At 47.3% G+C, this 15096-nt stretch overlaps 1 protein-coding gene across 2 annotated transcripts in view; it reads left to right on the forward strand.

Annotated features, from left to right (window-relative positions):
- LOC8033456 (Ig-like and fibronectin type-III domain-containing protein 1) overlaps window positions 1–15096 on the forward strand; it is a 128266-nt gene that overhangs the window by 80991 nt on the left and 32179 nt on the right. For both annotated transcript variants that reach the window (XM_042292495.1, XM_029967841.4), the window contains exon 2: window positions 14605–14739. In XM_042292495.1, the coding sequence (XP_042148429.1) occupies window positions 14679–14739 (61 nt within the window). In that variant the 5' untranslated portion in view covers window positions 14605–14678. The remainder of the gene's footprint in view (window positions 1–14604; window positions 14740–15096) is intronic.

A 15096-nucleotide genomic window follows, 5' to 3' on the forward strand; every position in this document is an offset into this window, starting at 1 on the left:
ATGTTACGTTTGAAAAAGTAATAAATGAAAAATAAAATAATAGATGCAACTAGTGTCGCGAATATATGGACCAAGTATACGACGCCATTTTGAGGGCACTAATTACATGTAAATTTAGGACAAAACCAAGGTCATCGCTTTCAAAGTCATGGTGACCATTCAAATACAACGCATCAGGAATCCTTCCCTCGATCAAGATCCACAATGCGTTCAATAATAGTTATACCAAAAAAAAAAAAAGAATGCCTTGTTTTTAAATTAAATTGGCAACGCACTGAAACAACAGATCACGTAATGTGTTCAACCATATGAACCAAAGGATGTCTTTGCAACAATTAATCGTGTTTAGATCTCCTAACCATATTTTTATGCGGATAAAAGTGTGCACACCTCTCGGGGAATGTTTCCAAGACTGCAGTGAGATACATTCTGTCTTCTTGCTTCGTGCTAAGATCATCGCAAATTGTCGAAATACCGTTGGGGTGCCGGTGTGCTCATCCGTCTGGCACACCTTTTGAACACATATAGACTTCCGGCCTCGAGATCGTGAAGAATAGTATACATGCTGACGATTTGTTCCACAGATGCTAAAGTGAGTAATGCACCTCCATTTCCCTTCATTTTTTTTTTTTTAATTTTTTATACACAATCAAAGGAAAGAAAGGGAGGGAGGGACTGCAGGCTCGTTGAAGTTTTTTTTCCAGTTTCAGACGGCGGGAGGAAAAGTTCCTAGCCTTCTCTTTCTATCGGATCCAGTTTTCATACGAGATGATCCCCCTTTCGGGGGTTGTTCCAAAAGATTCGCGACTGTCGGGGATGCCACCACCAGGTGCGTCACGTATTACGAAATCGGGCAAGGAGAGTCCTCCTACTAAAAAGCCACAGATTTCCCTGAACCGCCTCGTGCGCAGGAGGAAGCACCCGAGGCAGATAAAGAAAGCGACCTTCTCTTTCCCACCTCCTCCTCCGTCGTTTAATACTCCTGCTGCTCCGGCATTGCGTTTCTCGGCATACGTGTCGTGCACATAGATGACGTCCAGGCGCTCCTCCGGCGGCGGCGTCACCGCCGAGAGACGCGAGAAGAACAAGAAAGCAGAGGCGTTGAGAGCCTCGTGCCAGAGCGTACCAGTACGCAGGAGGACAGAGCGACCGCGTCTCGCTCGCAAGACACAAGCCCAACGAGCCGTGGTACCGCCGCCGCGACTCTCGGACAGCCAACGATTTTTCCTCCGCTGAATCCAGAAGAAAAACTGCCGAGGCAGCCACCACCGCGGTACTACCTGCCTATATGCTCGCTGCAGACCGCGTTCTTGGTTGGAGTCGACGAGCGCGCATGACCATGAGCTTCTGGCATGCTGTGGAAACCGCGTGTATGTATGCGGGGCGGCGAGTGAGTGCACGCAGTGTGTCCGCCAAAGCGTGGAAAATGACTCTCGATAATGCTTCCTGCGGTTCTTTTGCTTGTTCCCGTCTGCTGCGTCTTGGCCAGCCAGCCGGCCGCGTCGATCTGCATGCATTGCGACCTTCCCTCCTTGGCACCCTCCTTTCCTTGTGGGTTTTTTTCCCCCGGAGATGTCGGCGCTGCGGCAGTGCATTGTAAAGAGTCCCGATAGCTGGGCTGGCTACCAAAGTTACAGCATATCGCCCAAATGTAGCTACACTTACGTAGAAAAAAGAAAAAGAAAAAAGTGCAGTTGTGCACATATCATTTATACCATTTCAACATGGCACTGAGATTTCATCCTTTGGGCTAAAATAAATACCCCCCCCCCCCCCCCCCCCCCCCCCCCCGCTCATCTAAACCCTGACGCAGCACTTGTATTCAATCCGTGCCTCCTGTTTGCCCCTTTGAGTGAGATTGAAAATTCAGCACTCGGAGACCTGAGGCGTTGACAGGATTCGATTCCCGTGTACCTCCTCACCCATGTTATGTACACCGCATCTGCGTTTAACGCTGTTTTTTTTTACATTTATTGTTTTGGTCTATTTACACCTACACCTATAACGTGCACTGACATAGGAATAATGATCTTATTGGCGCACTAAACATTGCCGCGTTAGTAGAAGTGTACGGTCAACTCTTCTATGCGAATACGTAAGGCTGTGATACGTTTGTGCGTGTATGTTCATTCCACATTTTTCGGTGTGCAGATGCTTAATGTTGTGTCTTTCTTTACTGCGTAAGGTTAGGTTATGTATCGGTCGCTGACAGGGCAAGAAGCACGGGGCGTCTTTTTCGGGTGTCCAGCCTCCAGTACACGCTTGTTGCCTTTCGTCGTGCTTTGGTTGCGTATGCACGATCGAAGCTCACGAGATGCCGAAGCATTGTCGAAGGTAGGTAGCTTCTGCTGGAGGCGGGACAACTGAAATACCTCCCCGTCTCTCTCCTCCTGCTAAAGGTCGGATCATAAAATAGTATAATTTACTCGACATTGCACTTCGCCGTTCTTCGCATCAGGAAAACAGCTAATTGAATGAATAAACATCCGAAATATTATTATGCCGACCGAGTAAACTGTTTTAGTTATCCATATTTTCATTCGTCCGTGGTGAACGCACAAGGACGTACAGCGAGCTTCTGGGCATTAAACTCTCGAAGCCAGACACGCGTTCATAATCTTCGTGCCATTAATATGGCAATAATCGTAAGAATAAATTATTTCGACAGAGTCCCGCCAAAGACTCCAGGGTACCTTTGGGACACCGCCTAACATGCACAAAGAAGGACTCGACAACAATTCGAACCTGGCCAAGAATTAAGATAGTTCGTCGGGCGAACGCCGTATGAATGTTAGTTGGTTGCGGGATCAAATTTCATACTTCCCGTGCGCGAAACACTTTGGCCCTTTCGCATTCATCGCCACGTTTCGTCGGTTACGCGGATTCCCTTTGGCTCGGGGAGGTTTTCCTCCGCGCGTGCCGTCCCGTGTTTGGACGCGGGGTGGTGCAATGTTGACGTCGTCCGTTTGTTGACGCAGTGTGCTGGTGGCCTATGGGTGTAGAGAGACCGCGGATGCTCGCCCCGGAAAGGAAGCTGTCGGCTAGGAGACGGCGGGAAATTTGTGAGAGGGCACGAAACTCGGGGTGTGCGTGCGTTTGTTTGTGTGGGGCGACCGCGGGAGAATGGTACGGCGACGAACTTGTGTTTGCAAATGGCAGCGAGCGTGACGCGGGATTTCCAGGCGCGCGGCGGAAACCTGCGCCTGTTTAGCAACCGTCCTCGAACGTGCCATTCATGTTTCCTCGATATGTCATTGCCCTGCACAAACGCAATCGAGTAAAAGTACGCGCAGCGAAAACATAGCTTTTATTTTATAGGGAATAGCGTAGACTTTCCTCAATGTGTTCTTGATTTGTTTATCTTGCGGTATATGTACGCGCCCTAACGTGGCTGTAGATTATATATCTTCGCTATATCGATAGCGAAGTCAAGGTAGTCAAACTACCGTTTTATTCTGAATGTATGATAGCTGGACGCGGAGAAAATTCTGTGGCAGAAATCATAGGTGTTTCGGACGTGCTCTTATGTGTAGATTAAAATCTTGAATTCGCATCACTCGTTTTAAGAACGCTATTTACTGTATGGAGTGTACATTGATTTAAAAGTCACTGCGCTAATATCGCGGAAACTTTGGTTCAGTTCACTGGCGAACACGGACTATACTTCGTTTCAACATAAGTCTGAGCGCAATCAAAGGCTAGAAAACATAAAAAAACTCGGACGGAGGCTAAAAGCGCCAGGTCACGGCGTATTCGCAGCGCTTGGTTGGTTGAACAGGTTGATGACACATTCGAAGTGACGACTAACACAGTGACGTTGCGCTCTTTTTATTGACTCCATCGGCTCATAATGATGGCTGTGCTTCGACTTATGATGCCACGAAGTATGGCATTATTGCATACAGATGGTCGCTGTATAAAAACCAGGACTCTACTAGGGACCAGTCTCAAGTGGCTCATCTCAAAGTAAATTATAGGTATTGCCAAGATCGGAAGCAGAATAAACAAATAGCTAAGTATATGGTCCCACGCTAAAATTGGTACAACCTCAGATTTGTTTTCAGCGTTTCACACCGCCTGTGGCTTCACGCGTGGTGTCGCTACAATAAAATCGACGGAACACGCTACCCCAGAAAACCGCTCGGCCACGCGAATGTCCTCAGACAGAACGCGAGGCCGACGACCACGCTTGGCGCGATCTATAACCGGATGCCACAAACAACTCGGGACAGATCGAACCCACAGGCACGACTGAGAGTTTCACGGGAGACGAGTTCACACGTGCAGGGTCAGCGGTGCTGCACCGTCGAGGCACTTCCACTATATAGATCGTCTCCACCATAACCGAGCGTGCTTGCAGGCAGCTTCTTGTTTGCTCAGCTTCATTTCTCTTTATTTATTTTTTCGTGCGCGCAGGCGCGCATTCTTGCGTGTGCACGAAAAGGATGGGGAAGGCGAGAAAGAGAGTACAAACTTGAAATGAAGAACGAATGTTCTTCGTCCTGGACATCCCCTATGGCGAATTTGAGCATAAAACGACCCTCGTTTACTTCTCCCTATATAGTCCCTGACAGGGTTAGAACGGCAGGTAGGAGCTTCAGTTGTCCCGTCTCCTGCAGCGCGCGGCGTCTCGGGCCCCTTTTTGCGCTCGCAAGCTGCCAAAGTACGGCAAAAGGCATGAAGCGCGTGCTGGAAGCCGGCCGTTCTCATTCTGCCAGTGACTACAATGCTTATCGCCTGGGCAAAAAAAAAAAAATCCAAGTGAGCAAATGCGCACGCTCAAAACGCGTTCCTCAACTTTGTATATAGACAAAAAGAATTATTGGAATGGTTTTGATCTCGATCTGAACGAACGCGACTCTTACACTCAGCGGTGCACCAACTTGTTATTGAATGGGGGGGCAAACCATACCCCCCGCCCCCAGGGCCGGGGGGCGGTGCCCTTGGTATCCCTTGGGCGCCGCCGGCCAGTGTTTGCCCTGCTTAGTGGCGGCTGTTTCGGGGGGGAAGGGGGGGGGGGGGGGGGGGGGGCAAGTAGGGCAAAACACATACCTTGCCCCCCCCCCCCCCCCCCAGTTGGTACGCCCATGCTTACACTCGTACTTCTATCCACTCTTCAGTGGAACTTCCAGCCTTGTGTTACCCGCGTCGCGATCAGCGAGTAGGCGTTCGAGCTGGGACTCGAGGAAGGCGTGCAACGTATGCTATCGTGACAGCTGCTCATGCTCGCACGATATGGGGCTCCGCCACTAAACACCTTCCAGGAGCAAATGACCGGACACGAAGCTCTCGTGGAGTGCCTCTGTCGCTCTCTCCTGGTCGCGTGTCGGTCGCACCTCGGCCACTGCCGGTGCATGCCGCAGCAGCAGGGTTGAGCGACCCAGTATCAGACACCTCAGACACCGGTTGCGCGTTCCCCCTGGTTCGTTGACACCCGATCGGACAGTCAGCCGGCACGCAGATCGTTGCCTAGCTGCCAGGCTCTTCTCGGAGGAGAGGTTCCGAGCACGTATACGCGTGCACCTTCAGGTATGCGAGGGAGACACCGGCAGCATTCGGCCTTTCGAGAGAGCCATGGATGTTGCCGGGCAGGGGCGTATAGGCTACGCAGGCTGTGGTATCTTATTTAATGCGCACTTAGAAAGGAAGTGTGCATAGTGGCTCCGGACACATCCACGCTTTCAAGAAGGGGGGGGGGGGGGGGGGGGGTGGGGGTACACACGTCTGCAGTGCTATAGTGTTAAGAAACAAGTCACTGTCACCACCGCAGCGGCGTGGCGAGACAAAGTTTGATATATTTGAGTCTTTCAAGGTTCCGGCCTTTACTGCATGCATCTCATGTGAACTTGTTTAACCTAGAGTAACTATACACAGTTACTCCATAGTTTAAAAATCGTTGGAGCGCTCCTCCTTGCGGTCAGAGCCACAATTGAATTAAGAATTACCCGCTGCGCTATGTGAAAGAATATACAAAGTAAAGGATCAATAAGTAAGTGGACATTCACTACTTATGCATCGTTACCATATGTGTGCGTATATCTGATGCGAGGCTGTTCAACTCTAGCGGTCGGTGTGAAATTGGGCGTGAAGGAATCCTCCCTATATTACATTTGTTTTCATGGCGGCCTATCTGGATAATGCGATATTAAGTCGGCGTTCCTGGTCGGGGTCTTCTTCTCTCGATGCCGCAGTGGTTCCTCTCGGGCGTGTTGTCCAATTAGGCTAGGCGCACAGAACGTTGCTGCTCTCGATTCTGTTCGGGCCTGCAGCCGCCCGTTGTGAGGGGGCGTGGCGCACGGGAACCTGGAGCTTCGTCTCCGTGCTCCCGCGCCCGTGTATCTGTGTGGAATGTTACGACGAGGAAGTGCGAGACTTCGAGTAGGTCATGCGAGTCGATCCAGGTAAGGATCGAAATAGACAGGCCACACACTTCTGCTGCGCGGTCCTAGCTGTCAGGCACAATAAGAAAGGAAGCGACATCGAGGATCACATTTTCAGTTTTGAGTCCTACTTTGGCGTCTTTTTTTTCTTTTTCTTCGATAACCTTTTACGAGTGGTACGCATTGTGTTTCGAGAATAATATTTATCGGCGACGCCATCTCTATGTAACACCGCGGCGACCGGACGCGACGGTACAGAAACTGAGGTTGGCCTCAAAAAATGAAAAGACAAAGAGAAAAGAGAGAGAGAGAGAGAAAAGGGGTGGCGTGACATATTCTTCCGCCAGCTTCAATCTTCGAATCAGCAGTTTCTCACAAAACGTGACACCCCCGCTGCTATAAAAAGCACGACCGAGCTCTCGTTAAACACGAATGGGAATGCGAATCCAGTTTTTTCTTTTTCTTCGGCATTTCCTTCCTTTAGTTTTCATAAAAAAAAAAAAAAAAAAAAAAAAAAAAACACGAAAGCGGGGCAGGACTTTTTTGTTTTCTTTCTTCGACGTGTAATTCTCGTTGGACGCACTTTTACGCTGCTGAGTCGTTGAAATTTTATCACGGCCAAAATTTGTTCAGATAATTTCCGTGGGAGTCACGGGACCGGCATCACGCCAATCACCCCCGCCCATTCACACGCATGGCACCTTCAGTTTATATGCCCTCCAAAACGTCATTATTATCCCCCCCCCCCCCCCCTAAAATAATTAAAAAAAAATAAACGAGAAAAAAGCCAGCTAGAAATTAACAACTGCAGCAAGCAACAGCGACGACAGATATAAGCTCTTCTGGACCCTTTCTTGCCTTATGATTTTCGTCAATCGCCTCTTCAACTCTACCGAGGGACACTCAACCACCACTCTGAAAAGGAGTCGCGGTGGCTGCGGCGGGCTGCACGACGGGCTGAATGGAGACCGAAATAGAAAGGCGTAGTGCCGGTCGCCGCAGAGCGGCAGTCGGCGACGTGCACGACGCGGCGGTCCGCTGGAGGCGCCTCTCACGGTCGAGTTCGCATCTTGGCCAGCGGCACTCGTGCAGGTAACGACGCACAAAGGATCGGACATTGCTGAATCACCGTCGACGGCGCCGACGGGCAGCCGCGTAGAACTCGTTGCTGCTGCTGCCGCCACCGCCGGTGATTTATGGAACCATCGCCTCCTCCGCGCTGGTCCTCAAACCGCGGCTAGGTCGAGTGTGTTTACCAGCCGTAGCTTGCTGTAGGTGGTGGATTGAACTGCTGGTTATGGTCTATGCGGGGCGCCAGTTCGTCTGCTTCATGCACAGGGGTTGTGATGATGTCGGAACACCGAGCTCTTATTGGCTGAGTGAAATAAAATAGTGGGTAGACCTCAAGGCATCTGGCATTGAGCTCTACCCACTCTCCTTCGAATCAAAGCCATTCAGAACACGGCGTTGTTCTGACCTCGCCGCAATAAGACTCCGTGTTTGCTGCGCAGCATATATACTGAGTTTGATTCGCTATGTTTAGGATTAAAGCGTGCTCTTTGGGAACCATAGAGGGACCTATAAGATGCCGGTTACTCGCCACAATAACTGATGAAGCGAGATTTCTTTTTTTTTTAGTTAAATATTTAGAGTACGAACACAGGCCCCCGACCGCATGAGGTGCTCGAAGGCATCTGTTGCGGTCCCCGGCCCCTTATGAACATTGAGCAGTGCGTGGCGTCAGGGCCGGCACTACACCATCAAGCGCGAACTCCCGCCGTGGCCTCCCCCCCCCCCCCCTTTTTTTTTACTCCCCTATCTACTAGGTAGTTAGTAAACATATAAATAGTGGCCTGACACGAGTGTTTGTCAGACGAGAACTTCATTCCAAAAACGAACGGCAATCAAGCAAATAACGTCGTGTCAAACGCCGTGGCAATAAAACAAAAAAAAAAAAAAACGGTGGTGGTTGTTCATGTCGTTTATTTCTAGGGCTGGCCTGTGTGGCATGATTGGGCCTTTCACACTTAGAAAGTTTGCTAAACAGAGGCTTCGAGTACAACATCAAATAGTGCGGGCACGTGACTTTTTTTATCCACACTAATGGTATACACACTAATACTGTAAGGTAAAATTCAGACCATCCACACTTATGATGACCACTTGCTCATTGTCCCTGCGTACATCGTAGTTTTCACATCGTATTATAAGATTCGTCGTTCGCTGGAATCTTTCTATTATTCGCCGTGATTCGCGTCTCCGTGCTCTGCACAAAAGTGAATCCACGGGCCTTTTTTTTTTCTTTGTAAAGTGCGGTCTCTAAAGATGACAACAAATTCTTCTTTTTATCAAATAAGCGTGAACAAATTAAATCAGTTAGATTGTTTTAATGTGCATTTCGTGACTTACCATAGTTTTGTCGGAGCAAAAGAGGAAAATGCTGGCATAACTTATGGATTTAGCCACTTTTTAGTGCCACAAACTTTACGAGTACCAAGCAAGGAGTAGCGACGGAATTCGGTTTCAGAACGAGATTTGCGACAGAGTGAAGTCTATCTACCCCTGCAGGGGATCATAAATTCGTATTAAAGCGAATAACTATCGCCTCCCTCGTGGCTGGTGAACTTATTAAAACACATTTATCGTTTTGCTTTTTGTTTCTCTCTTTCCCCTTCTTGGTGACCTCTTTTCGCGACCAGGATATCTCCCGGCTTCTGGACGTAAATGCTGTTACCAATTAAAATGAAAAAAAGTCTTTATTTTTATTCTGAAACTACGGCAGTTTATTTTGGACAACAGATGTTACAAGATACCTAAGACTAATGGAGTATCGCGGTGCAGTTGATACTCAGTAACGTGTTTCACTAAGATACAAATAGCGATTTGATATGTAAACGCAAATACTCGAAAGTATATCTTTACTATTGAAGAGGGTTATGCGAACATTCGAATTTTTAGAATAGTTGGTTCGAATAATACGCTATTCGATATTCGTTTCGAGGTGAACTCTGCTAATTCGTACTTTTCGAAGCGTTGATTGCGGCGGGTTAGCCCCGCGAAGGGCACTTCTCACCAAGCGCATGTTCACTGAGGGGAAGATATACCCGCCGAGCTTGCGGGTTTTTCGGCTATCGCTTCCCCGCAGTGCACAAGTTCTCGGCGAGAGGCGCACTCCACGGGGCTTATTCGCCGCGATTATGCGGGAATGTATGTTTGGCAGCGATGTCTTGACAACCCAAGCTCATTACTCGTGCTTGTTCTCTTTTCTTCTCTTTATTGTTGTAAAGTTTAAAACTTAAGAAAGGATATTTGCATACAGCAAGCAGCTTTATAAATCGCCTCAATTCGGATAGCTGAGACAAATCTGTCATTTACATGCCACAGTTAATAAACATAGTCATATAAAAATTAACCGAGCTTAGAAGTGGGCAAGTGGAAGGTTGGGAACAACCTTCACCATTTCAGCTAAGCATTATGCACGGCATAGTGAAGGGCTTGGAGGGACTATTCGATATTAGATTCGAAAATATGCGGCCAGGCCACTTTTCGCTTTAAATTCGCTTTCAACTCAAAATCCCCTATTCGAACATTCCTACAGTATCGAAATAATACACTTATATGGCGATAATGCCCAGCTCTGGTCTCAAGTTGGTACGCGTTTTTTGTATACAGTTGCCCTATGATGACATATATACAGTCCATGCCCACTGCGGTTATTTTTATACTTTTCTTTAACTTTCAGTAATTATATTTACGCTTGCCTTTGGCGGCAGCGGTGGATAAGTTTAACAGGCGCTATTTCAACGTGATTTGAAAACAATTGCTGACTTAATGTTCTCGATGTAAAGCAGAGGTGTCTGCTGATCTGCGGGCCTACCGGCAGCGGGCAGCGGGCAGCGAGGCAGACTACGGCGTCGCAACCAGTGGCCGCGCATCAGCGTGTTTTCTCTCGGGTCGTCTATTATGATGATAAAAGCTGCGAGCCGAGCGTCGTTTCGAAGCGCAGGTCCGCATTGCAAGGACCTTGTGCTAGCTGCTCTCCGTGACTTCGCCACGACCGTCTAATCACACATTGAATGTTTTCCGCTCCTTTCAACTCGTTTGCGAAGTTTTGCGACGCGATTATAAGAATTAGCTGTTGCTGCAGGAGCACAACGCGTGTGTCCCTTTCTCGAGAAGGCCTACGTTATATACGCTCTCACAAATGATACGTTAAGCTTTCGCCACCGTACTTACGGCCGGTCTGCCAACCGCAGAGAATGATGGCGAGCGTCACGAGAGCGAGTGCTTTCCCGTTTCGTTTGTTCGTTTGTTTGCCGCTGAATAGGAGGAATGAAAAGAGCCGGGGTTTAACTGTCGGTGTCCAGCAGGATCTCGTGTTGTGGGCTTTCTTGAAATGAGTCCGGATATACGGGGTGTAACGACGCACAAAACGTATATGGACACTTTCAGAGCTCTTCAAATCAGAAGCGCCATTACTGTCTTTCCTATGCGTTATTTAGGGGCAGTGTTGAGTAAAATACATCTAAATCGTACTTCAAGTAAAGTACAAAGTAAATGAGACGTGATGTATTTTAAGTAAAGTATTAAGTACACTGGATGCAACGTACTTGAAGTAAAGTACAATAAATACAATGTACTTTCAAAGTAAAGTACAAGTATTTTAACACAATATTTCATGATGCCCTTTCATTCCCCTATATCTATACAGTAATTTTTTTAACTGGTGTGCATTGGTCCAGGGATACTAGGGTACATGACCTATTTTCAAAAAAACAGCGGCGAATATTTGATAAAGTGAAGTTGCCACAGCGAAGTTATTTTCAGGAATGGAGCCCAATTCAGTAGTCCCTCTTCTGAATTCGGCGCCCCTTGCACTGGATTGTTGCACACAATGGGGTTAAATGCATTAGGAGAGAGCATGACGTCAGCCCCGTAGCTTCCGCAAGCAATCCTCTTATACAGTAGTGTCCTCTCCTTAATAAAAAAAAACAAAAAAACAGTGAGTGTAGAAGCGAGCTGGTGGTAATTAATCACAATGTGACACCTGAGATTGGAGTGCAAAAAGTTAAGGAACTTTCAAATAGAAGGAAAAGACAAAAGAGAATGTCTCAAAACATTGTGACGTTCTCCTCCGTTGTCTTTTACTTCGACTTGAAAATTTAATTTTTCCAGACCACAGTCTCAGGTGCTACATTTGAGGAATGTACTTTGAAGTCGGGAATTGTACAAGTAAAGTACAAGTTTGCTAAACCTACTTGAAGTAGTACTTGAAGTACAATGTACTTCAAGCACTTCCCAACACTGCCCTAAGGGATACGGACAATATGGTTCCGGACAAAATTATCCCGAAATGAAAGTCTGGGCAAAATTGTCTCAGTCAAATTTTTGGACAGTAAGCTAAGCACGTTGCGAGGTCGAGACTATTTCTAAATTTCAGGCGTTGGGGTTCCCCGGATAATTCTTCGATGTGTGCGGGTCAAATGAACACATTCCCATTTTAGCTCTCCACTTCAGCATGCGTCGATCGTTTTTGGTCTGAGAAAGAAATCTTGACGTTTGTTTATCGCATTTTTCGCATGTAATCACTCGTGCTTTGCCACTGCTAGCTTTGCGCCTGGTGCACCTCCGAGTTTCCCACGAGCTTCAAGTCGTTCTAAAAATAGGTGATTTAGTGGTTTTAGATGACGCTCAATAAGTTTCAAATTGGAACCATATGTCTATTTTCACTAATTGAGAAGTTAATTCACGAATTTTAATTAATTAGCCGACTTATCGCAAAAATTAGCCACCCACGTAATGTTCCCCTGGCTGTGTAACTCACCTGCACAAACCGTTCAATATATCATTTATCCGTAACAAACTCGCCTCGCTTGCAAAAAAAAAAAAAAAATCCAACGAATAATTGTTATTTGTTTCCATTTATCTAGGGAAGAGATAGAGAACAAACCAGTCATTTACGAAGAGTGCGTAGTGAATAAGCCGAAGGTGAATACTCTCTAGACGTGACATTAGCATGTGACACTACAGGCATGACGTTTCACACTGACGTCAACATTCAGAGCAGCAATAAAGAAAAAAAAAAAGCTAAAATATCAAAGTCTTGCGCTTGGGACCATTTTGTCCCACGTACACCCCTCACCGAGCTGTCGTCACTGAAGCCCACACAAAGCATGCGTTTATGACAAGCCCACGCTGTTTATAAAGACCTGTCGTGCGAAAGCAGTGATGCAGGCCGACAGAATAGGGAGTTTTAGCAGAGCGATACTTCTGATAACGAAACCCGATAAAAACACGATGCATGCGCAAAGGCGTCGACGAAGTATCGGACATACCGTTATCGGAGTTATTGGAACAATCTACGAAAACTCACTAATGAAAACGAAGTGATGCCAGTGGCGGATTCAGAGGGGAGGGGGGGGGGGGGAGGGGGGGGGGGGGGCTGCTCGCGCGGATGTTTTGACCCCCCCCCCCCCCCCCCTGAATTTTAATGTGTAAAAATTTAGGGTGTGGAAACGGGGAAGTGGGGGAGGGAGTGTTATTATGCATATATATGATACGCTGACCTACAACTGAACCTCCCCCCCCCCCCCCCCCTCCCTCTGGAAATTTCTGCGTATGCCCCTGAGTGATGCTCAGTATGTGGTGCGCCAGTACACAACTTACTAAAGAAATATAGTCAAAAGAACGGTCAGACAACATTTGAAAAATTGTGCGATTTGTATATCTTGCCGAAGCAAAACAACACACACATTAGTCAGCAACATTCTCTTCCTCCTCCTAGGTGACATAATGTAAGAAGCATGGAGTAGTGCAATACTCGGTTCCTACTTGTTTATTCACCAGTCACACGACACGTGCGAGCAGCGGCTCGTGTCCATTGTTTCGAGGGACGCGACTGCTGACGTGGATGTTGCGACAAGCACATCTACGTTACCTGAGTACTGCTGACTAAATTTTTGAATGAACTATCGGAGTTGTTTCTTTATCTCTCTTGACACACGCACCATAAGTCCATAGCCTGCCTCCTAACCGACTACTTCTCGTGCACAAGCATTCGGCCATAAGTCGGGCTTTTGTTGTTGTCTTGTCATTTGGCCCTATAGTTTGAAGGGACGCACGCCGACGCCTGCTTCGAGACCAGGTCAATCGTATCTGCTTACTCACGGTGAACTAGAGTTTTTTCTACGAGAGCCACAGAATGGCAAAGCGTATTCAGCTACATATAAGTTGTTTATCTGCAAAGGTGAGGTGATCAACCTGCTGATTTGCTGTACTTACTTCGCGAAGATGTCAAGGAGGCAACGGGCTTAGGTGCCAGCCAAAACAGTTAAGGAGACAAAAAATAAGATGAAAATACAAACATAGATTATCCAAGTCGGAGTTGAAACCACGAAGATCGCCGAATCACTACGCTTGCTTCGCCGTTCTAGAAATCCGCCACTGCGTGTACCCATGTCCACACTCGTACACATATGGTTACCACAACGAGGAATGTTTCAACGATTGTTATACATCATATGAATAATTGTTCCATTTCCCATTCTTGACACATACAACCTCTACGTTTATCCCCAAGTACCGTTTAACCCCAAGATGTATACAGTTATTGCTTGCATTGTTTCATCTGAACTCGTATCTCACACGTATCTTGCCCATCGAATCGATAATCCCATCTAGAAATACGTTATCGCTACTAAAACACTCTTTCTTTGTTTATAGGAGGCGAAAATGGTGCAGCTTAGTTCTTACCGAAACGTATGATACTCTGATCATACCACAAGTAAACAGGGTTATCAGATGGCGCTACGATCAGTTGCGTAGTCAGGAATATTTTTCAGGGGCGCGCTGGGAGCAGTAAAAAGGGGGGGGGGGGGGGGGGGTACTCAGGCGAGGCTTATACCCCCCCCCCCCCTCCCCTTCTCTATGGCTGCGACCCTGGTTACAAACATATGTGATATAATCCTCTGTGTCTACCCGATTACTGCCGGAGAAGCTCGTAGAGCGTGCATTCACACCCTTGGCTTGAGGGCATCAAGAATGTAACTGATGCATGCAAAAGAGAAAAAGAAAGAAGCCCCATTGCGGCAAGTAGGGCAGATTGACGTCATGCGTGTCACGGTTCTCGCCCGAGAGAATGAGTTTGCGGAAGTGCTTCTGGCGTTCATCGGCGAAAGCGAGCCGAAAACGCGCGACTAATGCGTGTCCGTACATCGGCTTCCAGGAGACCGAGAGCGGAGGGACGAGGCTTCGATGCGTAGGACCAGGAGAGCCTGCTGAGCAAGAGACCCCCCTGCCATGCTGTGCGTCTCCCACCTCCTGGTGACACTGGCATTCGCGGCACCGCTAAACGCTGCGGGTAAGTCCTGGTTTCTTAATATTACTTCGATTATGTCAAATTTATATTTACGGAGTTATTTTTTTGATGAAATTCAGAGGGAGTTTTTCGGAGTTTAATTTTAACTAAGTATATCGAAGTTTTTTTTTTTCTTTTTTAATTCCCAATTTTTTTTTTAATCTGGAGTTTAATTTTATTGTATCCAATTTTTCAAGATCAAAAATAAAATCAATAATATTCGTACACAAACATACCCTAAATTCGTAAGAACTCATCTGTATCTAATTATGTTTCTCCAGCTGTGTTTGGCATTGGTTCCCTTGCTACTGGCTACATAAATCTTGCATACAAGTGTTGCTTCAATTAATGCCAACACTT

The sequence above is a fragment of the Ixodes scapularis genome, unplaced genomic scaffold (assembly GCF_016920785.2).
Source record: "Ixodes scapularis isolate PalLabHiFi unplaced genomic scaffold, ASM1692078v2 PGA_scaffold3__209_contigs__length_174095766, whole genome shotgun sequence".
Taxonomy (NCBI): Eukaryota; Metazoa; Arthropoda; class Arachnida; order Ixodida; family Ixodidae; genus Ixodes; species Ixodes scapularis.